The 21,670-nt window shown below is 42.0% G+C and overlaps 1 protein-coding gene across 1 annotated transcript; it reads left to right on the forward strand.

The window, feature by feature from the left end:
• The first annotated feature begins 19,658 nt into the window (after positions 1–19,658).
• LOC149028897 (uncharacterized) lies at positions 19,659–21,405 on the forward strand. The gene is made up of 2 exons (XM_089169425.1): positions 19,659–20,852; positions 20,965–21,405. The coding sequence occupies exons 1-2, from the start codon at positions 19,659–19,661 to the stop codon at positions 21,403–21,405; spliced, it is 1,635 nt and encodes a 544-aa protein (XP_089025551.1).
• The last annotated feature ends 265 nt before the right edge of the window (positions 21,406–21,670 follow it).

The raw sequence follows: 21,670 nt of genomic DNA on the forward strand, positions 1-21,670 counted from the left end.
TGGTTATCCATATGATAGCGATGACTGGCAACCGCCGAATTCTGCTAGCCGTCACTAGGTTACTTAACCTAGTCCGAAAGTATCGGATTAGGGCGTGCTTGTGACTAAGTAAGTTTTCTTCCTCAAGCTGTCTCATGGACCCAGCTCGCTCGGAAGCTAGTCGATTCCCTTCCTCCCGACCGAAGTCGAGGGTCGAACCAAGAATGAACCAAGTTCGATCATATTTTATCCGTATCAGGTGCTTATTAGGGAATAACATCAACTCTAACCTTCATTATGCAAATTATAAAATATTTTTATTCGCATGCCTTAAAAACCAGTTTCAAATTCCAACAGTGTATAATTGAGAACTTACAATTATTCCTCATACAAAATATCTTCTGAATTTAAGCCAATATAACCTCTCTTTTTTTTTTTTGGAATATTGTAATGACAATTGGCATACATAGAGATGCACAATGTACATGGTAGAGTATCTGATTGAATTAGAGCGTGAAATTTGACACATGACTAAGTCTATAATGTTTCCACTCTTTCAGTGGTTGGAATAGCCACAAAATCTATTCAATTTTTTTTTGTCAAATTCTCACATGTGGTTTCCTAGTCATCTCACAAAGGCTCAAAGAAGTTAACTTTGTCTTGATCTTGGAGTTTCCTTTTGTAAAGTCAAGTATGCTTCCTTGGATGTTTCTACAATCAAGATTGTTAAAAATATATCCTCATGTCTAGCTTGTTGAAGTTGGTAGAGAGCTTTTGCATTTTCTTTAATTGAAGTTTCCTTCTGTTTTGCTACTTCATCAAGATCAGCAAAACTTCTTCTACAAACACCCAAGGATCCTGCACTTTGAAAAGAGTCTTCATCTTCACACTACAGAATTGGTACTTTTTCCACTAAGAAGGGAGTCGGCAACTGTGATGATTAAAAAACTATTGGCTGCCATGATTACTCAACCTCCTCTCCCTCTCTTTTTCTTTTTCCTCTCACTTAGGTAGTGATCCACCATAGCACTCTGTGGATGCAACGATAGCAAAAATTAGAAAAACAGAATTTGAGAGGAAGACAGATCACTCAGTCAACTTCATAACTGAATACTTGCCACAAGATATCTTATATATAGGACTTCAACAAAACAGATTCAAAAATGGAGAGAGATAGAAGGGAACATGATCTGCCTAGCACAACGGACCAGGACAAAAGAACGTTCAAAAATGGAGAGGAATAGAAGGGAACATGATCTTCTGTACCTTAAGGATTTGCTCTCTAAGTCAACAAGTGCTAGTCTGTTAATTTTTTCTGAGGAGCTGAGTTCAAATTGGACATGATCCTTTGGTCCCCATCCCCAATATAATGTGGACATCCTAGATGTCACTTGGCCATATGACCACATGGCCAGCCAGGAGTGATCGAGGGCAGACTTCGGTCGAGAATTCACATTGTTAAGGGGGCCGGGATATCTTTGAGTCATCTTCTTTTTAACCCCTTTCTGTTCAGGCTCTGTGGTAGGCTGAGTTCTAACTTCCGCGCGCATCGGAGTTCTTCCACTGGCCAAAGGCTGGCACTCCCTTGACACTCTTCTTTTCTTTCCGGGTGGTTGGACAGGATCAAGAAGGGCTGTTTTGAATTTCAAAATCCTCCTATCAAATTCTGTTTGATTGCATTTTCAGTTTCCTAGCACAGGCTTGCTTCTTGAGTCGCTTCAAATCCGACCATTTGATCGGGATCTTGTTTTACAGTCTTGTTCTCCAAGCTCATTTGGGTATCAAGCCAAATTTCAGATTGGTCGCAAATAACTTGATTGAGTTATTAAATGTTCATTAAATCTTGTTCTGTTCTTCTCGTGCTTTGTTTTTGCAAGCTAATCTTTGACTGGATCTAGTTGTACCTTGTTTTGAGTTTAGCACTGTGTAAAGTTTCCCTTTAGGTTGGTGTTTGTTATCTTGGATATGTTGCTGTTGCCTCCTTTACAAGTCATTGTTGACATACTGCTGATAACTTTAGATCATTGTATCTGTTCGGTTTATTTCTTTCTTATTTTTCATTTTGAGGTCTGGTTTGTTGCTATCAATTCAACATTCTGTTCCTTAAAATTTATTACACACCTTGCAGAATGGTTCCTTGTTTCAAAATACCAAATGAGCTCCGAAGAGGTTGGTTTCTGAACAACATTACCAATTTGCATAGCCTGAAATTAAATTCCAAAAACAGCTCCAATACATGGAATGCTTGTAGCAAAAAAATGTTGAATGATACAAAAAGAAATAGCACCAAATCTTTGCTGCTGTCATGCAACGGGTAGATAGTTATGTTCAGGGAGTCCCTGAAAATCTCTATACCTAATTTTCTAGAAATTGCACATTTCATTGCTTTGGGTTTCGTGTTTGAGTGATATGGTTCCAACTTAATCTCCTTTTTTTTTGGGGGGTATTAATTGGGAGTTCCAGTGGGCAGCGGTCCATGTTGAGATTATCATAAACATTCACACAATAAACCCAAGAATTAACGTGGTTCGACATTCATTATGAAGCCTACATCCACGGCAAGAAAACCCCAATCAACTATATTCTGGGGCGAGGTTTCATTATCTTTAAATAGAGAAGAATAAGTGTAACAACCCCCATAATTCTAACCCGAGATCCGCATTGCAGGTCCGAGAACCCAAAGGTCTAGTCGGGTAAGTTTGTGGAGTGTCCAAATAGAAGTCCATGATCCATACCCTGAACGCATGGATCTGGATCCTCTGTCTGAAGAACCTGCCTTGCTTGGTAGTTGGTCTTCTGGAAGACAAGTGTTGTTCGGAGATGTTCGGAATGAAGGTAAGATCTCCCCCAACTCTTCTTTAGGGCTAGGTTGTACTTGGATATCAACCCTCTAGCAAAAGCACCCTTGTATGGCAAATTACATGGGGGTGGTTGCTAGTGGCGGTCGATAAAACCAAGTGACCGCCTGGTCTGTTTTCGGGGTTTTGCCTTATTTTGCCCCCTAACTTCTATAAAAGGTAACCCTCGCCCAACTCGCTAATATTTTATTCGTGGTTACCGTTTTTGGAGGTTAGACAGCTGCGGAGAAGTGCCGAAAGTGGATCTGAAGTGCTAGCAATGATTTGGAGATCAGTCCTTCCCTTTTCTGGTGTTCTGAAGTGAGGTAATGGATTCACCCTTCATCCTTTATCTTCTTTGTCTTTCAATTTTGTGTTAACCCATCCCCTCATCATTGTGATGACCCTTTTGATTCAATTGTGAGTCTCTTTCCAATCTACTTGAGGTGATTCATCCGAAAACGAAACCCTGCTTTCGTGAAAAGGATAATCCAATCAAGGGGAGAGTTCTGGGTAATCCAATGATGGTAATTGTTAGGATTCCTTCACCCTTTGGCTATAGGAGTGTTAGATTCGAGATTTAGGTCATGATCACTCGAAATCCGGATTGAAAACGGGTGATCAGAAACCTGAGTTTCAGATTGAAACTCTCTGTTTTTGGGGCGGTCACTAGTGGCGGTCGCTCAACCTATGCAACCAGCCCGAGCGACCGGCTGGTAAACAGTGACCAAATGACTTTTGGTTTTGATCCACCTTGATTCAATTAACTTATATATTATTGTAACCCTGTGTTTAGGTATTCTCTGTTTGAAGAGAAAGTCTTGTAATAGTTAACGGATCTCTTTTTACGGATAGTTTACTTATATGCAGGTAAGGACATTCAATCCTATCTTTTGAATAGACTTGAACATGCTAGTCCAGTGTCTGTTAGAATTAGTATTTCTTTATATATGCTGCTGTAGTCATGTCTTATATATTAATCTTGTTATATTATTGTTGTTTGTCTTGTTTACATCTATACTTTGTTGATTATGAATGTTATGTACTGATGATGGTTAGTATATGGTTCTGATGGATGAGGTATTCTTTTGGGATATCTTAGCTTGGGATATCAGAAGGCTGTGGAATGGGACACATGCCTGCTAATGTCTCCAGCACTGTCATGACTATTTGATGACATTATTAGGTAGAGTCTAGAATAGCATGGCTAGGTACCCCACATGCTACTACCCTTTCGGTAGGGGGATTGAAACTGAGTGACTCGTGATGACAGTGATGTGACGTTGGTCCACTGTTAGTCATATAAATGGTAGGGTTGCATATGTTAGGGTTGGGCTCATGGACGTCAAAGGACCGGACCGGGTGTCATGAGGAGTCATGAGAGCTTCCGCCCTAATAATATGTGGATGACCATAGGGTTAAGGAGTGGAGTCCAACAACGGTAGCCAGTCCGTGAGGATTCTCATTCCAAGGTTCCGAAGGATACTAAACTGAGTTGGTTGGTGCCATAGGGGATGTATCTGGACTTCATGTAGACATGTTACCAATATGACCTTGCATTGGATTAGAAACCCCGACATGCGCCAATACTCATTACCAATGGTCGTGGTGAGAGAGTGTTGACTTAACCCCAGCCATGGTTTGAGAGCCAGATGTGGACTTTCCCTTTTTGCCCAGGATCCCTACAGAGGTAACCAGTCCTTGCCGGATCAATGTGACTAGACTTCCCCAGAGGAGAGCTAGTGTATATCTTAAAGCATGTCAGCTGTTAGAGACTTGCATAGTTAGAAATCATAGTATCATTCATACTTTGCATTCTTTCATATCATTTATGCATTTATGCTTTGTTGGATAATTGATGGGATTTGTGATTGTTTCTTACTGAGTTCTCTAGAACTCACTCCTTTATTTTGTATATGTTTATTAGCCTGCATAGAAGAAGGAATTGTACAGGAAGATGGATTGGTTTCCTATGAAGGAACCATCCTATATGAAGAGGATGTGGCACCGTCAGTGGGAAATGGAGATAGCCTGTGCAGGAGCTTCTGCGGGTGCATGGAGTGCGCTTATCGCACCTATTGATGGTCAGAGACGAAAAGTGGTTAGACAATTCGCTCAACGAATGGAGAAGAACTAGAGGACACCCTATCTTGAGATTCATGAAAAACACTATTTAACCTTAGAAAAGGAAACTGGAAAGAAATTGATATAATTCTTTTGATTGCTTCCGCTGAACTCGTATTCATTTTATTCATTATTCTCTCATTTATTATTGTTATTGGAGTATTTGGACTCCTGTAATTCTTTAATTCATTTATTGAACATTTTTGCTCTTGATTATCTTTATTTGTATTTAATATTGTTGATAGACTAAAACCGTGGATCCTGTGACGAATCACTCCCACGGGTTGTCAGGCGGGTAACCGAGACTGGCGGGTGGGGTGTGACAATAAGAGTTCTACAATAAGTTAAATTCTAATATTACTCCCCCTCTCTGCTAGTCTCCTTATAAAGTTAGGAGACTAGCAAGTTACATTCATAACACTCCACCTCAAGTTGGATCGAAAAGATCATTTGAGGTCAACTTGCTCAATGCAATTTGAAACAATCACTTTGACAAGGCTTTTGGCTTTCTTAGATGCAATACACGATGACACAGGAAGTTTGTGTAGTCTTAATTGACTTTATTCTGTTCATGATATGTTATTTTTTTTTAACTGAAAGGCTCCTTTTTAACACTGGCAAAATGACTATTTTAGCATGGGTTATTCATGAGTCAGGTTATTGATATTATTAACTCATCTGATCTGCTATTCTCATTAACTAAATTGTATTTTTGAGATGCATGATGCATATCTCAACATGCCTTAGTAAATAGGATTTTAGGCAACTGGACACCATGATTCAGGATATGATCAGCATGAGTCAATAGCCATGCAGATCCACTTTGGATTATTTAAGGATCCACTTTGTTTTCTGCAGCCAATGTTGTCTTCAGCTGTGGTGATGATGGCTTTAGAGTGCGTGTCCTGTTTGTGTTTTTCTTTTTTCTTTACCCTGTAGGCATTTGCTAGGGCCCTGGGATTATGAGATCATGCCTTCTTATTAGCATTTAGTAAATTTGGTGCATATTTGATTTGGCCTAGCTGCTTAGGTATAGTTCTATTTCCTGTTTCATTTTCCAGTTGGTTTTGCCAAGTTGGTTCAACTTTAGTTGTTGGTGGTGGTGTGGTCTGTTCCTGTAAAGCAAGTTTCAATACCTGTATGATGTATCCACAAATTCTGTAATTACAAAAGGGAAAAAAGAAGAAGAAGAAGAGGGGGGGGGGGGTTTGGCTTGTATAAGTAGATAGTTTCTTCTTTGAAGATTAAAAAAAAAAATGTAGCAGCAAATACTTGTAATGCAGGTTAGATTTTCAAATGGAATCTAGAAGCACACAAGGCTGTTCATAGACTTCTAGTAGAGGTTCAATAAAGCAAAACAAGAAAGAATTATTAGCTTATAGCAGAGAGACTATTTCACAATCCAACAGTTAGATCTAAGCCAAGTGCAAAGTGCTTGTAGATCTAGCAATTGATTTAAAATTTTCCAAAATCTGGATTCAAAATATAAATGCTTTCCAGGCTGATACGGAAGTTTCATATCCAACCGGGTTAGACCCAAACGGATCTCCACATCTGGTCGGCCACTTCCTGGCACGGGTTTCCTAGCCCATCGGGTGATACCCGGTTGGGGCTTCACATTCAATCGGGATCATAACCGACTGAATTGATCGAGACATGATGAACGTACGACTAATATAGCAACCTTCCTCTATTAAGAAAGTCAACTCCATTGACGATTGCACGGGATTAATAAAAGGAAGGCGTGATCTCAGGAGATATGACAGCCCCCGTCGGATAGACTTACCAAATGCATATAAGGTAACATAATCAGTATAAGATAGGGGACATATGTCACGTCCTCCCAGCCGGTACCCTATCTCGCATACCCGAGAGTGTGATCCACAGCCCGAAGATCAGGTATCGAGTGATCAACCTCCCACATAAACAATAACATAATCATGAACAATCATAATAAAAGTGCGGAAGATAAACCATAGATCCAATAAGGAAAGAATGAATCATAAATAAATCAGAATGATAGATATAATCAGAGTGTCAAAAAGATAAGTAAAGTGAGGCAAAAATCCCACTCTACAACCAGCGGAAATGTAGCTCTAAAGAGAATAAACTAGACAAAAGCTAATCCCAGTAGCAAGTACAATGGGTAACTAAATTGTTCTCCACTTTATAGACAACATCCTTATAAGTGTAAATCTCATAAATGGCACAAGGACGCTTCCACTCAATGGTCGGACTAAGCATCGTACGGAGCATAACCACTCGCGGGATCTTCATGTAATTGTGGTAACCGCAATCACCTTCCCTGGAGATATGCCTCTTCGCCTTGCGCTTCTTCATAGGGACCGTCATAGTACTCAAGACTGCACTGCAGGATAGTCTAACAAACATTGTACAATAAAGGAATGAGTTTCAAAGAAAACTCAAGAAGGCGATTAAAATCCATAATAACATAAATGGCAGGATTTCGTAACAAACATAAATGCAATATGATATGAGACAAGCAATGAATGAATGAATCTAACTCTATGTATGCTGGTCTCTATTGGCAGACATGCTTTAAGTCATAGCACCGTACTTCTTTAGGAAAGTCCACTCACATCCTCAACCATTTAAGATATCTTGGATTCTCTCACGGATCATTTCGCCGGTCTTGAGCAGCCGATTGGTAATGGGTCCTTTATTCCTCAGGACTAACCATGGCAGGGGGTTAAGTCAACACACTCTCTCACAACCATTTGGCATAAGTACCGGCGCATGTCAGGGTAAAACCTAGCCAAATGCAAGTCTTCTACTTAGTTACATCAAGTCAGATCCAGAATACGTCCATTCCTCGTCCCCGACGATCCTTTCCGGTATCCTTCACACTAGAGTCCTCATAGTCCCTGACTACGAACTCATCAACCCTATTGATCATCCACATATGGAAAACGGGAAGCTCTCACGTCCTCTCACGGGTTCGTTACCGGTCTTAAGCGCCTGTGAGCCCAAGTCTAACCATATGCAACCCTACCAATAAATGGCCCCCACAATGTGATTCCTGTCCTCTCACGGGTTGGTTACCGGTCTTGAGCGCCCATGAATCCCCATTGCTACCACGGGTCGTTCGGTCTCAATACCCCTCCGATTAGGGTCCGACATAACAGGACATCCTAGCCAAACACTACTAGACAATCCTAGATATGTCATCCAACAGTTTAGGAAGGTGTCCAGAGGGCATCTCCGGAAACATCCCATAATATTCCCGTAGTAGTCCAAGGACAGAAGTGTCAAAAGGGCACCTCTCCTTTCCAAACCATACTTAAGCATACACATGCATCAATTCATATCATCACATATATGGTAACTTCATATATGGAAAGAAATCAATAATTACAATCACTTGTATATAATTGGTAAGTAAATCATACATGAGTCAATTCAATATGAATAAGTAATGCTACTGTAATCAAAGTTATGCAACAGTAGTATATCATTGTAAGAATCTAATTTAGGAAACATATCAATGATATTCAAATATAGAAACTAGATTCATGCTATCTATGTAATTAAGGAAATAACCATCTTTACCTTTTATAACTCGCAAAGGAATCCTAAGAAATCAAGTAAGATCTTGGCAAACTTGAGAAGAAGGTCCTAAACAAGTGTATACAACATATTAGGAAAGATCCCAAACAGAAAAGACACCAAAACAACCAACACAGACCAATTCTGGAGTTGCTGTACTCATTGGTCGAGTGGATTGGTCGACTGGTCCAGTCGACCAATCAGTCGACCAATGCAGATAAAGAGCCTAAAAAACAGAGTTTTAAGATATAAAATCCGAATTTGGTGGTTCAAAAGGGTACTAATCAAGGGGTAAACTACATCAGTAGTATTCTATCATATAGGGGACCTCAAAACACTAATCCAATCAAACCATCAAGATCCCAATTAGGAAACAAAAAGTTACCATAATTAGATCAACCATGGATCTTGATGAATTCGAAATAGAAATCAAAGACAAGAACAACAGGAGGATGGATCATTGCTTCAGGTAAAGGTATCATGAAAACATACTTAGATCTTCAAGGAAATTGGCTTAGAAGCATAACTCTAAATAAGGAAATAAAACCTACCATATATGTAACTACCATGATTCATGAAGAACACATAGTATGGTAGAAGAGAACAACTAGAGATTGATAGATCATGGATCATGGAAAGAAAACACAGTAATTAACTACTAACATGATCAATATAGAAGATCCAAAGAGATCAGAATTCAAATCAGAAGTTCAACAAAGATTAGATCATGGTTTGATCATGATTCCTTCAAAAGCTTGCAATGATCATGGTTAAGATCATTGTTCTAGCCTCTAATCCTTAGGATGATCATGAGAACAAGTCCAGAGATGTTTGCAACAGAGAATGCAGCATCTCCTCTACTGTCTCAACTCAAAAAGGAAAGAAAATAAGAGATAGAGGAGAAGAAGAGAGTGTAGACATACCTTTTGATGCAAAAGGAAGAGTTTCGACGAAGATCCGTCAAGAAAATCACCAAGGATGCAAGGGAGATGACTTGCAGAGGTCTTTGGTTCGTTCCAAAGAGTTTGGAGGCAGCAAATACGAAGTGGACTCGAGATTGGACTTAAATAGAGCAAGAAAAACCTAATTTCCAAAGACAAGCACCCATTGGTCGAGTGGATTGGTCGATGGCCCGTCGACCAATCACCGACCAATGCCGACAAGAAATCCAAAACAGGAATTGAAGGCCCAGATCAAATCCAATCCTAAAGGGGTTTTGCACACATGTCAAGTGACTTACCTAATAGGTAGAAATGCCTTCAAACCAAGATAGAGAGCACTCCAAGTCCATCAACTTCCGATCTTCATCAAGATTCAGTTTCCATAAATAGAACTTCATCATCAACTTTCATGGATTCAAAGCCAGACACCAAGTCCTCTATTGGGATGGCCCAATGCTGACTTCTTACTTTACTTCGGGTCATCGGACCTACAAATAACAAGGTTTCCGGGTCAAGGTTAGGGCTGGGTTTTACATTCTCCCCCCCTTAAAGAAATTTCGTCCTTGAAATTGAAAGCGTACCTGTGCTTCCAAAGAGGTAAGGAAACTTCTCCTTCATGTCTTCTTCCTTCTCCCAAGAAGCTTCTTCAGGGGTATGGTTCTTCCACCGAATCTTCACCAAAGGGATGGTGCGATTCCGCAGCTGCTTGTCCTTCCTATCCAAGATTTCGGCCGGTTCTTCATCGTAGGTCAAATCAGCACTAAGTCCTTCAGGTGCTTGCTGCAAAATGTGTTCCGGATTCTCTATGTATTTTCGGAGCATCGAAATATGAAACACATTGTGAACACCAGCAAGAGGCGGAGGTAATGCTAATCGATACGCAACAGGTCCAACCTTTTCCAAAATCTCGAAAGGTCCAATGTAACGAGGGCTAAGCTTTCCCTTAACATTGAATCTCATCACACCCTTCATTGGTGAAACCTTTAGAAAAACTTTCTCTCCAGCTTGAAATTCCAAATCGGTCCTTCTCTTATCAAGCATAAGATTTTTGTCTTGATCAGGCAGACTTAATCCTTTCTCTTATCATATCTACCATAGCACTCGTAGCTTCAATCATTTCAGGACCTAAGACTTTTCTTTCACCTGTCTCAGTCCAATACAAAGGTGTCCTACAAGTACTGCCATACAAAGCCTTGAATGGAGCCATGCCTATTGTTGCTTGATAACTGTTGTTATAGGCAAACTCAACCAAAGCTAGGTGTTCATCCCAATTACCACCCATATCCACCACACAAGACCCGAGCATGTCTTCCAATGTCTGAATTGTTCGCTCGGATTGTCCATCGATCGTGGATGATGAACTGTACTCAAGTTCAATTGGGTTCCCAAGGCCTTCGCAAACTATTCCAAAACCTTGAGGTGAACCTAGGATCTCGATCCGAAACAATACTCAATGGCACACCATGCAGACAAACCACATTATCCACATAAAGCCTTGCTAGCTTATCCAGAGTATGAGTGATCTTCATAGGAATGAAGTGGGCTGATTTGGTCAACCTATCAACAATCACCCACACAAGTGTCATTGCCTTTACTTGTCCGAGGCAAGCTAGTCACAAAGTCCATGGAGATATCCTCCCACTTCCAACTAGGGATAGGAAGAGGCTGAAGTAATCCAGATGGAGGTTGTCGAATGGCTTTCACACGTTGGCAAGTCTCACACTTGGCAACAAAATCATCAACATCAGCCTTCAGACCAATCCACCAAAAATGTTCCTTCAAGTCCTTGTACATCTTGGTGCTTCCCGTGTGTATAGTAAAGACCGACGGTGTGCTTCCTTCAATATTTCTTTCTTAACTTCTTCGTTTTGTGCACGCACAGTCTTCCTCTAAACAACAAAGCACCATCCATGGATATACCAAAGTCGGGGTCCGACTCGAGATTCGAAGAAATCTTCTCAACTTTGATCAAAAGCTCTTGATCAGAACTCTGCAGAGCAACAATCTTATCTCTAAGACCAGATCTTGCCGTCATGGCAGAAAGAATAAAATCAGAATTCTCAGGGACAATTTCCAAATCAAATCTCTCAATAGAAGACCACAATGGTAAACTCAAAGCATTCAAATCCAAAGTCTTCTTCTGGTTCTTCCTACTAAGAGCATCAAGCAACAACGTTTGCTTTCCTAGGGTGATACTGAATATCACAATCATAATCGGAGACTAGTTCCAACCATCTCCTTTGTCTCATGTTCAACTCCTTTTGGGTAAAGAAGTATTCAAACTCTTATGATCCGTGAAAATGGCAATCTTCTCACCGTAAAGGTAATGTCTCCAAATCTTCAAAGCAAAGACAACAGCGGCAAGTTCTAGATCGTGAGTGGGGTAATTCCGCTCATAATCCTTCAATTGCCGAGAAGCATATGCTATGACCTTGCCATGTTGCATCAGTACGCAACCCAAACCAATCTTTGACGCATCGGTATAAACTGTCATACCACCGGAACTATCGGGTATAGTCAAAACCGGGCACTTGTCAATCTATCTTTCAACTCTTGGAAATTCTTCTCACAAGCGTCGGACCAAACAAACTTCTCTTCTTCCTGGTCAACTTAGTCATAGGAGCAGCCAACCGAGAAAAGTTCTCAATAAACCTTCTGTAGTAACCCGCCAATCCAAGAAAACTTCTTATTTCCGTTATCGACTTCGGTCTTTCCCAATCGGCCACAGCTTGGACCTTTTCAGGATCGACACGAATACCTTCGGCTGAAACTACATGACCAAGGAATACCACTCTCTTAAGCCAGAAATCACACTTGCTAAACTTAGCGAACAACTTCTTTTCTCGCAACCTTTGCAACATGAAACTTAGATGACTCGCATGCTCTTCTTCGCTCCTCGAATAGATCAAGATGTCATCAATGAAAACAATCACAAACTTATCAAGCACATCGTGAAATACTCGATTCATGAGGTCCATGAACACCGCAGGAGCATTGGTCAATCTGAAGGGCATGACTCTAAACTCGTAGTGACCATACCGCGTTCGGAAAGCTGTCTTGAAGATATCACTAGACTTCACTTTCAATTGGTGATATCCGGACCTTAAGTCAATCTTTGAGAACACAACTGCACCCTTCAACTGATCGAAGAGATCATCAATTTTGGGCAGCGGATATCTATTCTTGATAGTCAAATTATTCAACTCACGGTAGTCGATGCACAAGCGCATACTACCGTCTTTTTTCTTGACAAACAAGACCGGAGCTCCCCAAGGTGAAACTCCCTTCTCTTCTTTAACTTTTCCACCTAGTGTATCACCTTGGTTTCCAAATCAGAAGCAAGATATCCAAGAACATCATCAACAACTTGCTTCCACTCTTTACATAAAATCATCTAAAATCCACTGGACCAAATGATTTGAAAACTAAATCATGCTTAAATATATCCATATAGTCATCAAACAATAATCCATAAGGCAAAAATCACATTTTCCAAAAATTCAACAGCAAATGAGGTCTCTGTGACCATTGGTCGAGTGATTGGTCGACTGACCCAGGTCGACCAATGAGTCGACCAATGATGCAATGCAAAATTCGCATTATAAGCCTCATTTTCACATTCCAACCTCATTCTAACTTCTTCCAAAGGTGAGAGAGCTCTAGGGAAAGTCTCCAAGAGTTCTCACAAGTGTTCTTGAGGTGATTTGGTGCTTCAACAACAACACAACAACCCACAATCATCGCAAACAAGGTAAATCTCTCATTCTTTCTTCCATTTCATCTTCTCATGCTTGCATTTCAAACAAAACCATGTTTTGCTTGTATCCAATGCTAGAAATCATGCTTAGGAATGCTTAGAAACATATTCCCTAGGTTTTAAACACAATGCCATGCATAGACAACAAGTTTTAACATATTGGTGTTCATCTCGCAACGTTTTCATACCGAAATCGATATCTTTAGAAAAATCTTGTTTTCTCTCAAACCCCTTGAAATTTTCGCACGAGATCAAATGCTACATGCTTAAGATGACATTGTAGATAGGTCCATACAATTTGATTAAACCAATTTCAACTTTTCAAAAATCCAATTTTGACCTAAATTGCAAAAACCCCAAATTTCCTTCTTGCTGAATTTTTCGCTTTAATCCAAGTTTTCGATCGATTTTCATCAAACAAACTTCATAGATATGAAATTCCAAGTATTACGCACATGCTAGTATGTTCAAATAAAATTTCCCCCAAATTTGAAATTTTCCGAAAAATTACGAAAATACCCTTTTGGCTCAAATCTTAAAGTAGCACTAACTGGAATTGTCTCTTGTCTCTTTCACAGATACCCACTATGCGAGGGGGAGGGCGAGGTCGAGGTAGAGGTCGTGGTCGCATTGTTGGTGCTCTTAGGGGCAGAGGTCGGGTTCCTTCGAGCCTAGACGGGAGGTTAGGAGACCAGACATGTTTGACACACCTCGGGCCGAGTTCCTGTACGAGGCCTACTTCGCCATCGCAATATCGAGATGGGACGTCTACTTCACTTACGCCAGCTCGAGCCTTTAGGATTCGGCAGAGATTAGACACATTGCGGTGGACTCATCTCTTCACCGAGGATCTCGCCGGTGATACCCGGAACTAATGAGGTTGTTCTTCAGCAACCTTACCTACACAGAGGAGGCTCGAGGCCAAGGACATCCACTTAGACTTGTCCTCGGGAGCGGGGTCTTCCGGACTCGATTTGCTTCTCCACCCGGACACCGGCTGAGATCTTGCGGGTTCCTTACTATCCACAGGCGGTGTGTGTGGATACCTGCAGGAGCAGATCTGGACAGCCATCCGATGCCGTACGAGCTTCGCGAGATATGCTCTACGCTATGGGATAGCCGTCGATGCTTCACTCCGTGGACCAGCGGACGGATGACGGATTCTGCACGGATTATCGGTCGCATAGTCGGCCGAAACATTATGCCGAAAGCCGGACATCACCATCGGGTCCACGGTGATGGAGGCCTTAGTCATCTACCGCATCTACATGGGCTTCGAGATCGATCTCTCCTAAATCATTCAACGAGTCATGCTTTGGACTTAGTTCTCGCGGCCTAGCATGCGGAACCTTTGCTATGGGAGGCTACCGACCTTGATCTTCGAGACATTTCGGGGTGAGTTTCGAGGATACACCGGTGGACACCTGGTTCACGGGGATACTCAATTGGGACTCGGACCATTCGTCGGATGAGACTATAGCAGTCAAAGAGATCTCCCTGTCCGGAGGGTGAGGATGATGATGAATCGGAGGATGAGGATCAGGGGTCGGAGGATGAAGGAGAGGATATCGGTCCCGATAGTGATGATCGGGCCGGAGATGATGCGAGATATGCACGAGGCCGAGCCGGTGCATCACGAGTTTCCTTCATCACACTTCGAGGCGGGTGGCCCTTCACATGCGGTTCCGGAGACTTCGGATCTTGGGGCACAGATGAGATCGATGACTTCCATGCTAGAGAGGATGGAGGTCGGACAGAGAAGATGTATGAGAGGATGGAGTCACGACGGGATAGGATAGAGCATCGGGTGACTCGGCTAGTGGAGGAGTTCGGAGCATACAGAGATCGGAGAAGATCACCTAGATAGACTGTACCTTAGGATTTCCATTTATGCATTTCAGATGTAATCGTTATATAAACTTTTGAAATTAATGAAGTTCATTTTGTTTCACTTAATTATTGTATATTATGCACCTTTCTTTTCCTTGCATTAGTGACATTTATTCAAGTATAATTATGGTATGTTATTCGGAAATGTTCTGTTATGCCTCAAAGGTTAAGTTTCTAATTCAGTGTTCTATTTTTCACTTCTAAGAGTAGAAGAGTCATTTCAGATCCATGACTCAGGAATGTTCAGTCATTGTCTTTTGTGGTTAGGATCTCCTCGAACCTTGGGCTCTGATACCAATCTGTCACGTCCTCCCAGCCGGTACCCTATCTGGCATACCCGAGAGTGTGATCCACAGCCCGAATATCAGGTATCGAGTGATCAACCTCCCACATAAACAATAACATAATCATGAACAATCATAATAAAAGTGCGGAAGATAAACCATAGATCCAATAAGGAAAGAATGAATCATAAATAAATCAGAATGATAGATATAATCAGAGTGTCAAACAGATAAGTAAAGTGAGGCAAAAATCCCACTCTACAACCAGCGGAAATGTAGCTCTAAAGAGAATAAACTAGACAAAAGCTAATCCCAGTAGCAAGTACAATGGGTAACTAAATTGTTCTCCACTTTATAGACAACATCCTTATAAGTGCAAATCTCATAAATGGCACAAGGACGCTTCCACTCAATGGTCGGACTAAGCATCGTACGGAGCATAACCACTCGCGGGATCTTCAGTGTAATTGTGGTAACCGCAATCACCTTCCTGGAGATATGCCTCTTCGCCTTGCGCTTCTTCATAGGGACCGTCATAGTACTCAGTACATGCAGGATAGTCTAACAAACATTGTACAATAAAGGAATGAGTTTCAAAGAAACTCGGTAAAGGCGATTAAAATCCATAATAACATAAATGGCAGGATTTCAGAACAAACATAAATGCAATATGATATGAGACAAGCAATGAATGAATGAATCTAACTCTATGTATGCTGGTCTCTATTGGCAGACATGCTTTAAGTCATAGCACCGTACTTCTTTAGGAAAGTCCACTCACATCCTCAACCATTTAAGATATCTTGGATTCTCTCACGGATCATTTCATCGATCTTGAGCAGCCGATTGGTAATGGGTCCTTCATCCCTCAGGACTAACCATGGCAGGGGATTAAGTCAACACACTCTCTCACAACCATTTGGCATAAGTACCGGCGCATGTCAGGGTAAAACCTAGCCAAATGCAAGTCTTCTACTTAGTTACATCAAGTCAGATCCAGATACGTCCATTCCTCGTCCCTGACGATCCTTTCCGGTATCCTTCACACTAGAGTCCTCATAGTCCCTGACTACGGACTCATCAACCCTATTGATCATCCACATATGATAAACGGGAAGCTCTCACGTCCTCTCACGGGTTCGTTACCGGTCTTAAGCGCCCGTGAGCCCAAGTCTAACCATATGCAACCCAACCAATAAATGGCCCCCACAATGTGATTCCTGTCCTCTCACGGGTTGGTTACCGGTATTGAGCGCCCATGAATCCCCATTGCTACCACGGGTCGTTCGGTCTCAATACCCCTCCGATTAGGGTCCGACATAACAGGACATCCTAGCCAAACACTACTAGACAATCCTAGATATGTCATCCAACAGTTTATGAAGGTGTCCAGAGGGCATCTCCGGAAACATCCCATAATATTCCCGTAGTAGTCCAAGGACAGAAGTGTCAAAAGGACACCTCTCCTTTCCAAACCATACTTAAGCATACACATGCATCAATTCATATCATCACATATATGGTAACTTCATATATGGAAAGAAATCAATAATTACAATCACTTGTATATAATTGGTAAGTAAATCATACATGAGTCAATTCAATATGAATAAGTAATGCTACTGTAATCAAAGTTATGCAACAGTAGTATATCATTGTAAGAATCTAATTTAGGAAACATATCAATGATATTCAAATATAGAAACTAGATTCATGCTATCTATGTAATTAAGGAAATAACCATCTTTACCTTTTATAACTCGCAAAGGAATCCTAAGAAATCAAGTAAGATCTTGGCAAACTTGAGAAGAAGGTCCTAAACAAGTGTATACAACATATTAGGAAAGATCCCTAACAGAAAAGACACCAAAACAACCAACACAGACCAATTCTGGAGTTGCTGTACTCATTGGTCGAGTGGATTGGTCGACTGGTCCAGTCGACCAATGCAGACAGTAGCCTAAAAAAACAGAGTTTTAAGATATGAAATCCGAATTTGGTGGTTCAAAAGGGTACTAATCAAGGGGTAAACTACATCAGTAGTATTCTATCATATAGGGGACCTCAAAACACTAATCCAATCAAACCATCAAGATCCCAATTAGGAAACAAAAAGTTACCATAATTAGATCAACCATGGATCTTGATGAATTCGAAATAGAAATCAAAGACAAGAACAATAGGAGGATGGATCATTGCTTCAGGTAAAGGTATCATGAAAACATACTTAGATCTTCAAGGAAATTGGCTTAGAAGCATAAATCTAAATAAGGAAATAAAACCTACCATATATGTAACTACCATGATTCATGAAGAACACATAGTATGGTAGAAGAGAACAACTAGAGATTGATAGATCATGGATCATGGAAAGAAAACACAATAATTAACTACTAACATGTTCAATATAGAAGATCCAAAGACATCAGAATTCAAATCAGAAGTTCAGCAAAGATTAGATCATGGTTTGATCATGATTCCTTCAAAAGCTTGCAATGATCATGGTTAAGATCATTGTTCTAGCCTCTAATCCTTAGGATGATCATGAGAACAAGTCCAGAGATGTTTGCAACAGAGAATGCAGCATCTCCTCTACTGTCTCAACTCAAAAAGGAAAGAAAATAAGAGATAGAGGAGAAGAAGAGAGTGTAGACATACCTTTTGATGCAAAAGGAAGAGTTTCGACGAAGATCAGTCAAGAAAATCACCAAGGATGCAAGGGAGATGACTTGCAGAGGTCTTTGGTTCGTTCCAAAGAGTTTGGAGGCAGCAAATACGAAGTGGACTCGAGATTGGACTTAAATAGAGCAAGAAAAACCTAATTTCCAAAGACAGCACCCATTGGTCGAGTGGATTGGTCGACTGGCCCAGTCGACCAATCAGTCGACCAATGCTGACAGCAAATCCAAAACAGGGAATTGAAGGCCCAGATCAAATCCAATCCTAAAGGGGTTTTGCACACATGTCAAGTGACTTACCTAATAGGTAGAAATGCCTTCAAACCAAGATAGAGAGCACTCCAAGTCCATCAACTAATCCGATCTTCATCAAGATTCAGTTTCCATAAATAGAACTTCATCATCAACTTTCATGGATTCAAAGCCAGACACCAAGTCCTCCACTGGGATGGCCCAAAGCTGACTTCTTACTTTACTTCGGGTCATCGGACCTACAAATAACAAGGTTTCCGGGTCAAGGTTAGGGCTAGGTTTTACAACATACCTCTCCGGTAAGCATCCAATACACTGTGAGTATAATCTTGTGTAGCTTTTGCACGAGACCTCACTCTGTTCGTTATCTGACTTTGCCATCGGAGGCGGTTGCCCGGCACACAAGCCGGTCCGCATCTAACCTTTCTTGCAAGACTCATCGTCTCGAATACGAGAGGAAGCTCAGTCAGATCCAGAAGTTTAACTGAGACGCATCATTTTGGCGCCGTCTGTGGGAACGACAAGTTCCGAAGTCATGGTGAGACGAGTAAGCAGACGTTCCCGGCAGGAAACTACCGGGGATGATCGAACAATTTTAGAAGATGGGGTCGATCCCTCAACCCGAGTAGATGTGGATCCTCTTCAGGACAACCTGGTTCTAGAGGACCCGAACGGCAAAGGAACATCCAAGGGTCCCCAGGGCCATGCTACTATGGCAGATGTGGATGAAATAAGAAAAGGCATGCTCGAGATGCAAGGAGTGTTACGTAATTTGGTCCATCAAATTGGAGTTGAGCAAGGACCGAGACGTAACACTCAGGCGGGAAGGTTGCTGAGAGCCTTCCAAACAGTAAGGGGATCCCGACAAAGAAGGGGTGTCCAGAGAGGTAGGAAAACCGAGGGACGAGGGGTAACCCATCCCGATCGGGATAATTGCCAAATAACACCGAACGGGATTAGGATCAGTGCCTTAGATTATATTTTGGTACCATCTAAGATGGGATCCTTACCCCAAAGGAGTCGTCGGGAGGAGATCGAGGACCAAGGAGAAAGTCTTCCCAACCATCACGTTCGAGGGTGACTGTGACCTGCACACACTCCCGGAGGGAGGAGGCTGCTGAATCTGATGAAGATAGGGCTAAGAAAAATCGACTCTAAAGAGAGTGGCAACAGTCGAGCGAAAGCTGGAAGATCGGGACCACGACGAAGATCTGGACGTGGTTGACCGAGAACCTTTCTCAGGTGAGATTATGAACATGCCTCTCCCTCGGAATTTCGTCATGCCTACCTTCACCCCGTTCGAGGGAAAGACGAACCCGAAGGAGCATATAAGCTACTTTAAATCAGTAATGACTGTACTTGGTCGGGAGGACGAATTGCTTTGCAGAACATTCCCTACTTCACTCAAAAGACCGGCCATCAAGTGGTTCAGCAGCCTGCAACCGGGATCCATCAACAACTTTCGGCAACTTGCCCGAAAATTCATATCCCGGTTCCGAAGTGCCATCGGGAGTAAGAAGACATCCGACAGCTTATTCACCATAAGGCAGGGAAGGAACGAATCAATTCGGGATTTCCTGAAACAATTCGACGAAGTTGCCATTGAGATCGAAGATCTGGATGATCAAGTGGCGTACAACGCACTTTGGAGTGGGATCACTCATCAAAGACTTTTGGAGGTCTTGTTAACAGATAAGCCCAAAACATACAGGACACTGTTACGTAAGTGCCAGAAGCAAGCCAGCGTTTACAAAGTAATAAACATTCGGGTAAAAGCCGATCGAGACAGAAGATCTGACCGTGATACATACAAAAATTCCCCGAATGACAAAAATCAGGGGTCAATAAAAAAGTGGAAGCGTGATCAGGGACGGGTGAATTACACTCCCCTCAACGCAAAACCGTCAGAGATTCTGATGAATATCCGGGACAAGAAATCTTTGAGGTGGCTTGGGAAGCTGCATTCTCTTCCAGAGGATCGGGACATGACAAAATATTGTCGTTTCCATAAAGACTACGGGCACCACACGGATAATTGTCGAATTCTGAAATCAGAAATCGAGAAATTAATCCAACAAGGTAAACTTGGTCAATATGTTCGTGAATCGGGAAAGCCCCGTACTAGTTCGCCAGAACCCAGAAAGAGAGCCCGATCACCTAGCCCAAAGGAAGCCGCCAAAAAGGCTGATAAGGGTAAAGAAAAAGAAGATTGGGAGGAGACACCCATCTACGTGATCATGGGAGGCCCGAATGTAGAATCAATCAGGAAGGCGAAGCAAAAAGCACGGTTCGTGGGAGCTGTTCACCTACCCAAAAAGAGGCCAAATCCGGCATGCCCGGAACCAATAACCTTTACAGATGAGGATCTAAGCGGAATTGTAGCGCCACATGATGATGCGATTATCATCAAGGTCAAAATCGCTAATCGGGAGGTTCACCAGGTCCTTGTTGATATAGGGTCATCCATTGACCTGATCTCTTACGAGGCTTTCAAAAGACTCAAATCGGCTAATGATTTACTGACCCCTTCATCAACCCCCCCTGTATGGTTTTGCAGGATCCTCAGCAGTAGCCGAAGGAACGATCCACTTGGATCTCAAAATCGGGAAATCACCCCGAGACACGCTGGTTCGAGTCAACTTTATGGTTGTGAAGGATTTGTCAGCGTACAATGTGATCCTAGGACGACCAACACTCAATGCACTTGAGGCAGTTGTATCCCCCCGGCACATGAAACTGAAGTTCCCGACTAACGCAGGAGTAGGAGAATGCTGCTCGGATCAGTCTACCTCCCAGCAATGCTACGCCAACTACTTGAAGGAAAAAAGATCTAAGAGTTCGGGAACCACTTTGACTATAGAAGTTCGTGACGATCGGGATGAAGAAAGAATGCAAAGAGTGGAATCGGTAGAAAAACTGGAGAGAATTCAACTCAGCCAGTCTCTACCCGAGCGAGGGACATTCATCGGATCGGAGCAACCGGACGAATTTAAAAAGGAGCTCACACAGTTCCTGTATGTCAACGCAGATATTTTCGCGTGGTTAGCAAGCGACATGCCTGGGATAGACAGGCGAGTAGCAGAGCATAAGCTCTAGATCCAGAAGAATGCCACCCTGTTCATCCAAAGACGGAGAAACTTCGCAATCAAAAAGCATGAAGCGATCAGAGTGGAAGTTGAAAAACTGGAAAAGTCGGGTTTCATCGAACCGATTGAATGCCCCACCAGGCTGGCCAACGTAGTGATGGTCAAAAAGGCGAATGGGAAGTGGAGAATGTGTACCGACTACACAAGTTTGAATAAAGCCTGCCCGAAGGATTGTTATCCTCTCCCGACGATCGATCTCCTGATTGATGCAACTG

The sequence above is a fragment of the Hakea prostrata genome, chromosome 1 (genome assembly GCF_041222555.1).
Source record: "Hakea prostrata isolate BN-2017 chromosome 1, UWA_Hpros_2, whole genome shotgun sequence".
In the NCBI taxonomy this organism is placed as follows: Eukaryota; Viridiplantae; Streptophyta; class Magnoliopsida; order Proteales; family Proteaceae; genus Hakea; species Hakea prostrata.

Bases quoted from the DNA above. Each gene is read 5' to 3' on its own strand.
- LOC149028897 (XM_089169425.1), top strand. From the start codon at position 19,659: ATGACTGTACTTGGTCGGGAGGACGAATTGCTTTGCAGAACATTCCCT. The intron at 20,853-20,964 runs GTATGGTTTTGC...ATGGTTGTGAAG, and splicing joins CCCCTTCATCAACCCCCCCT to GATTTGTCAGCGTACAATGT.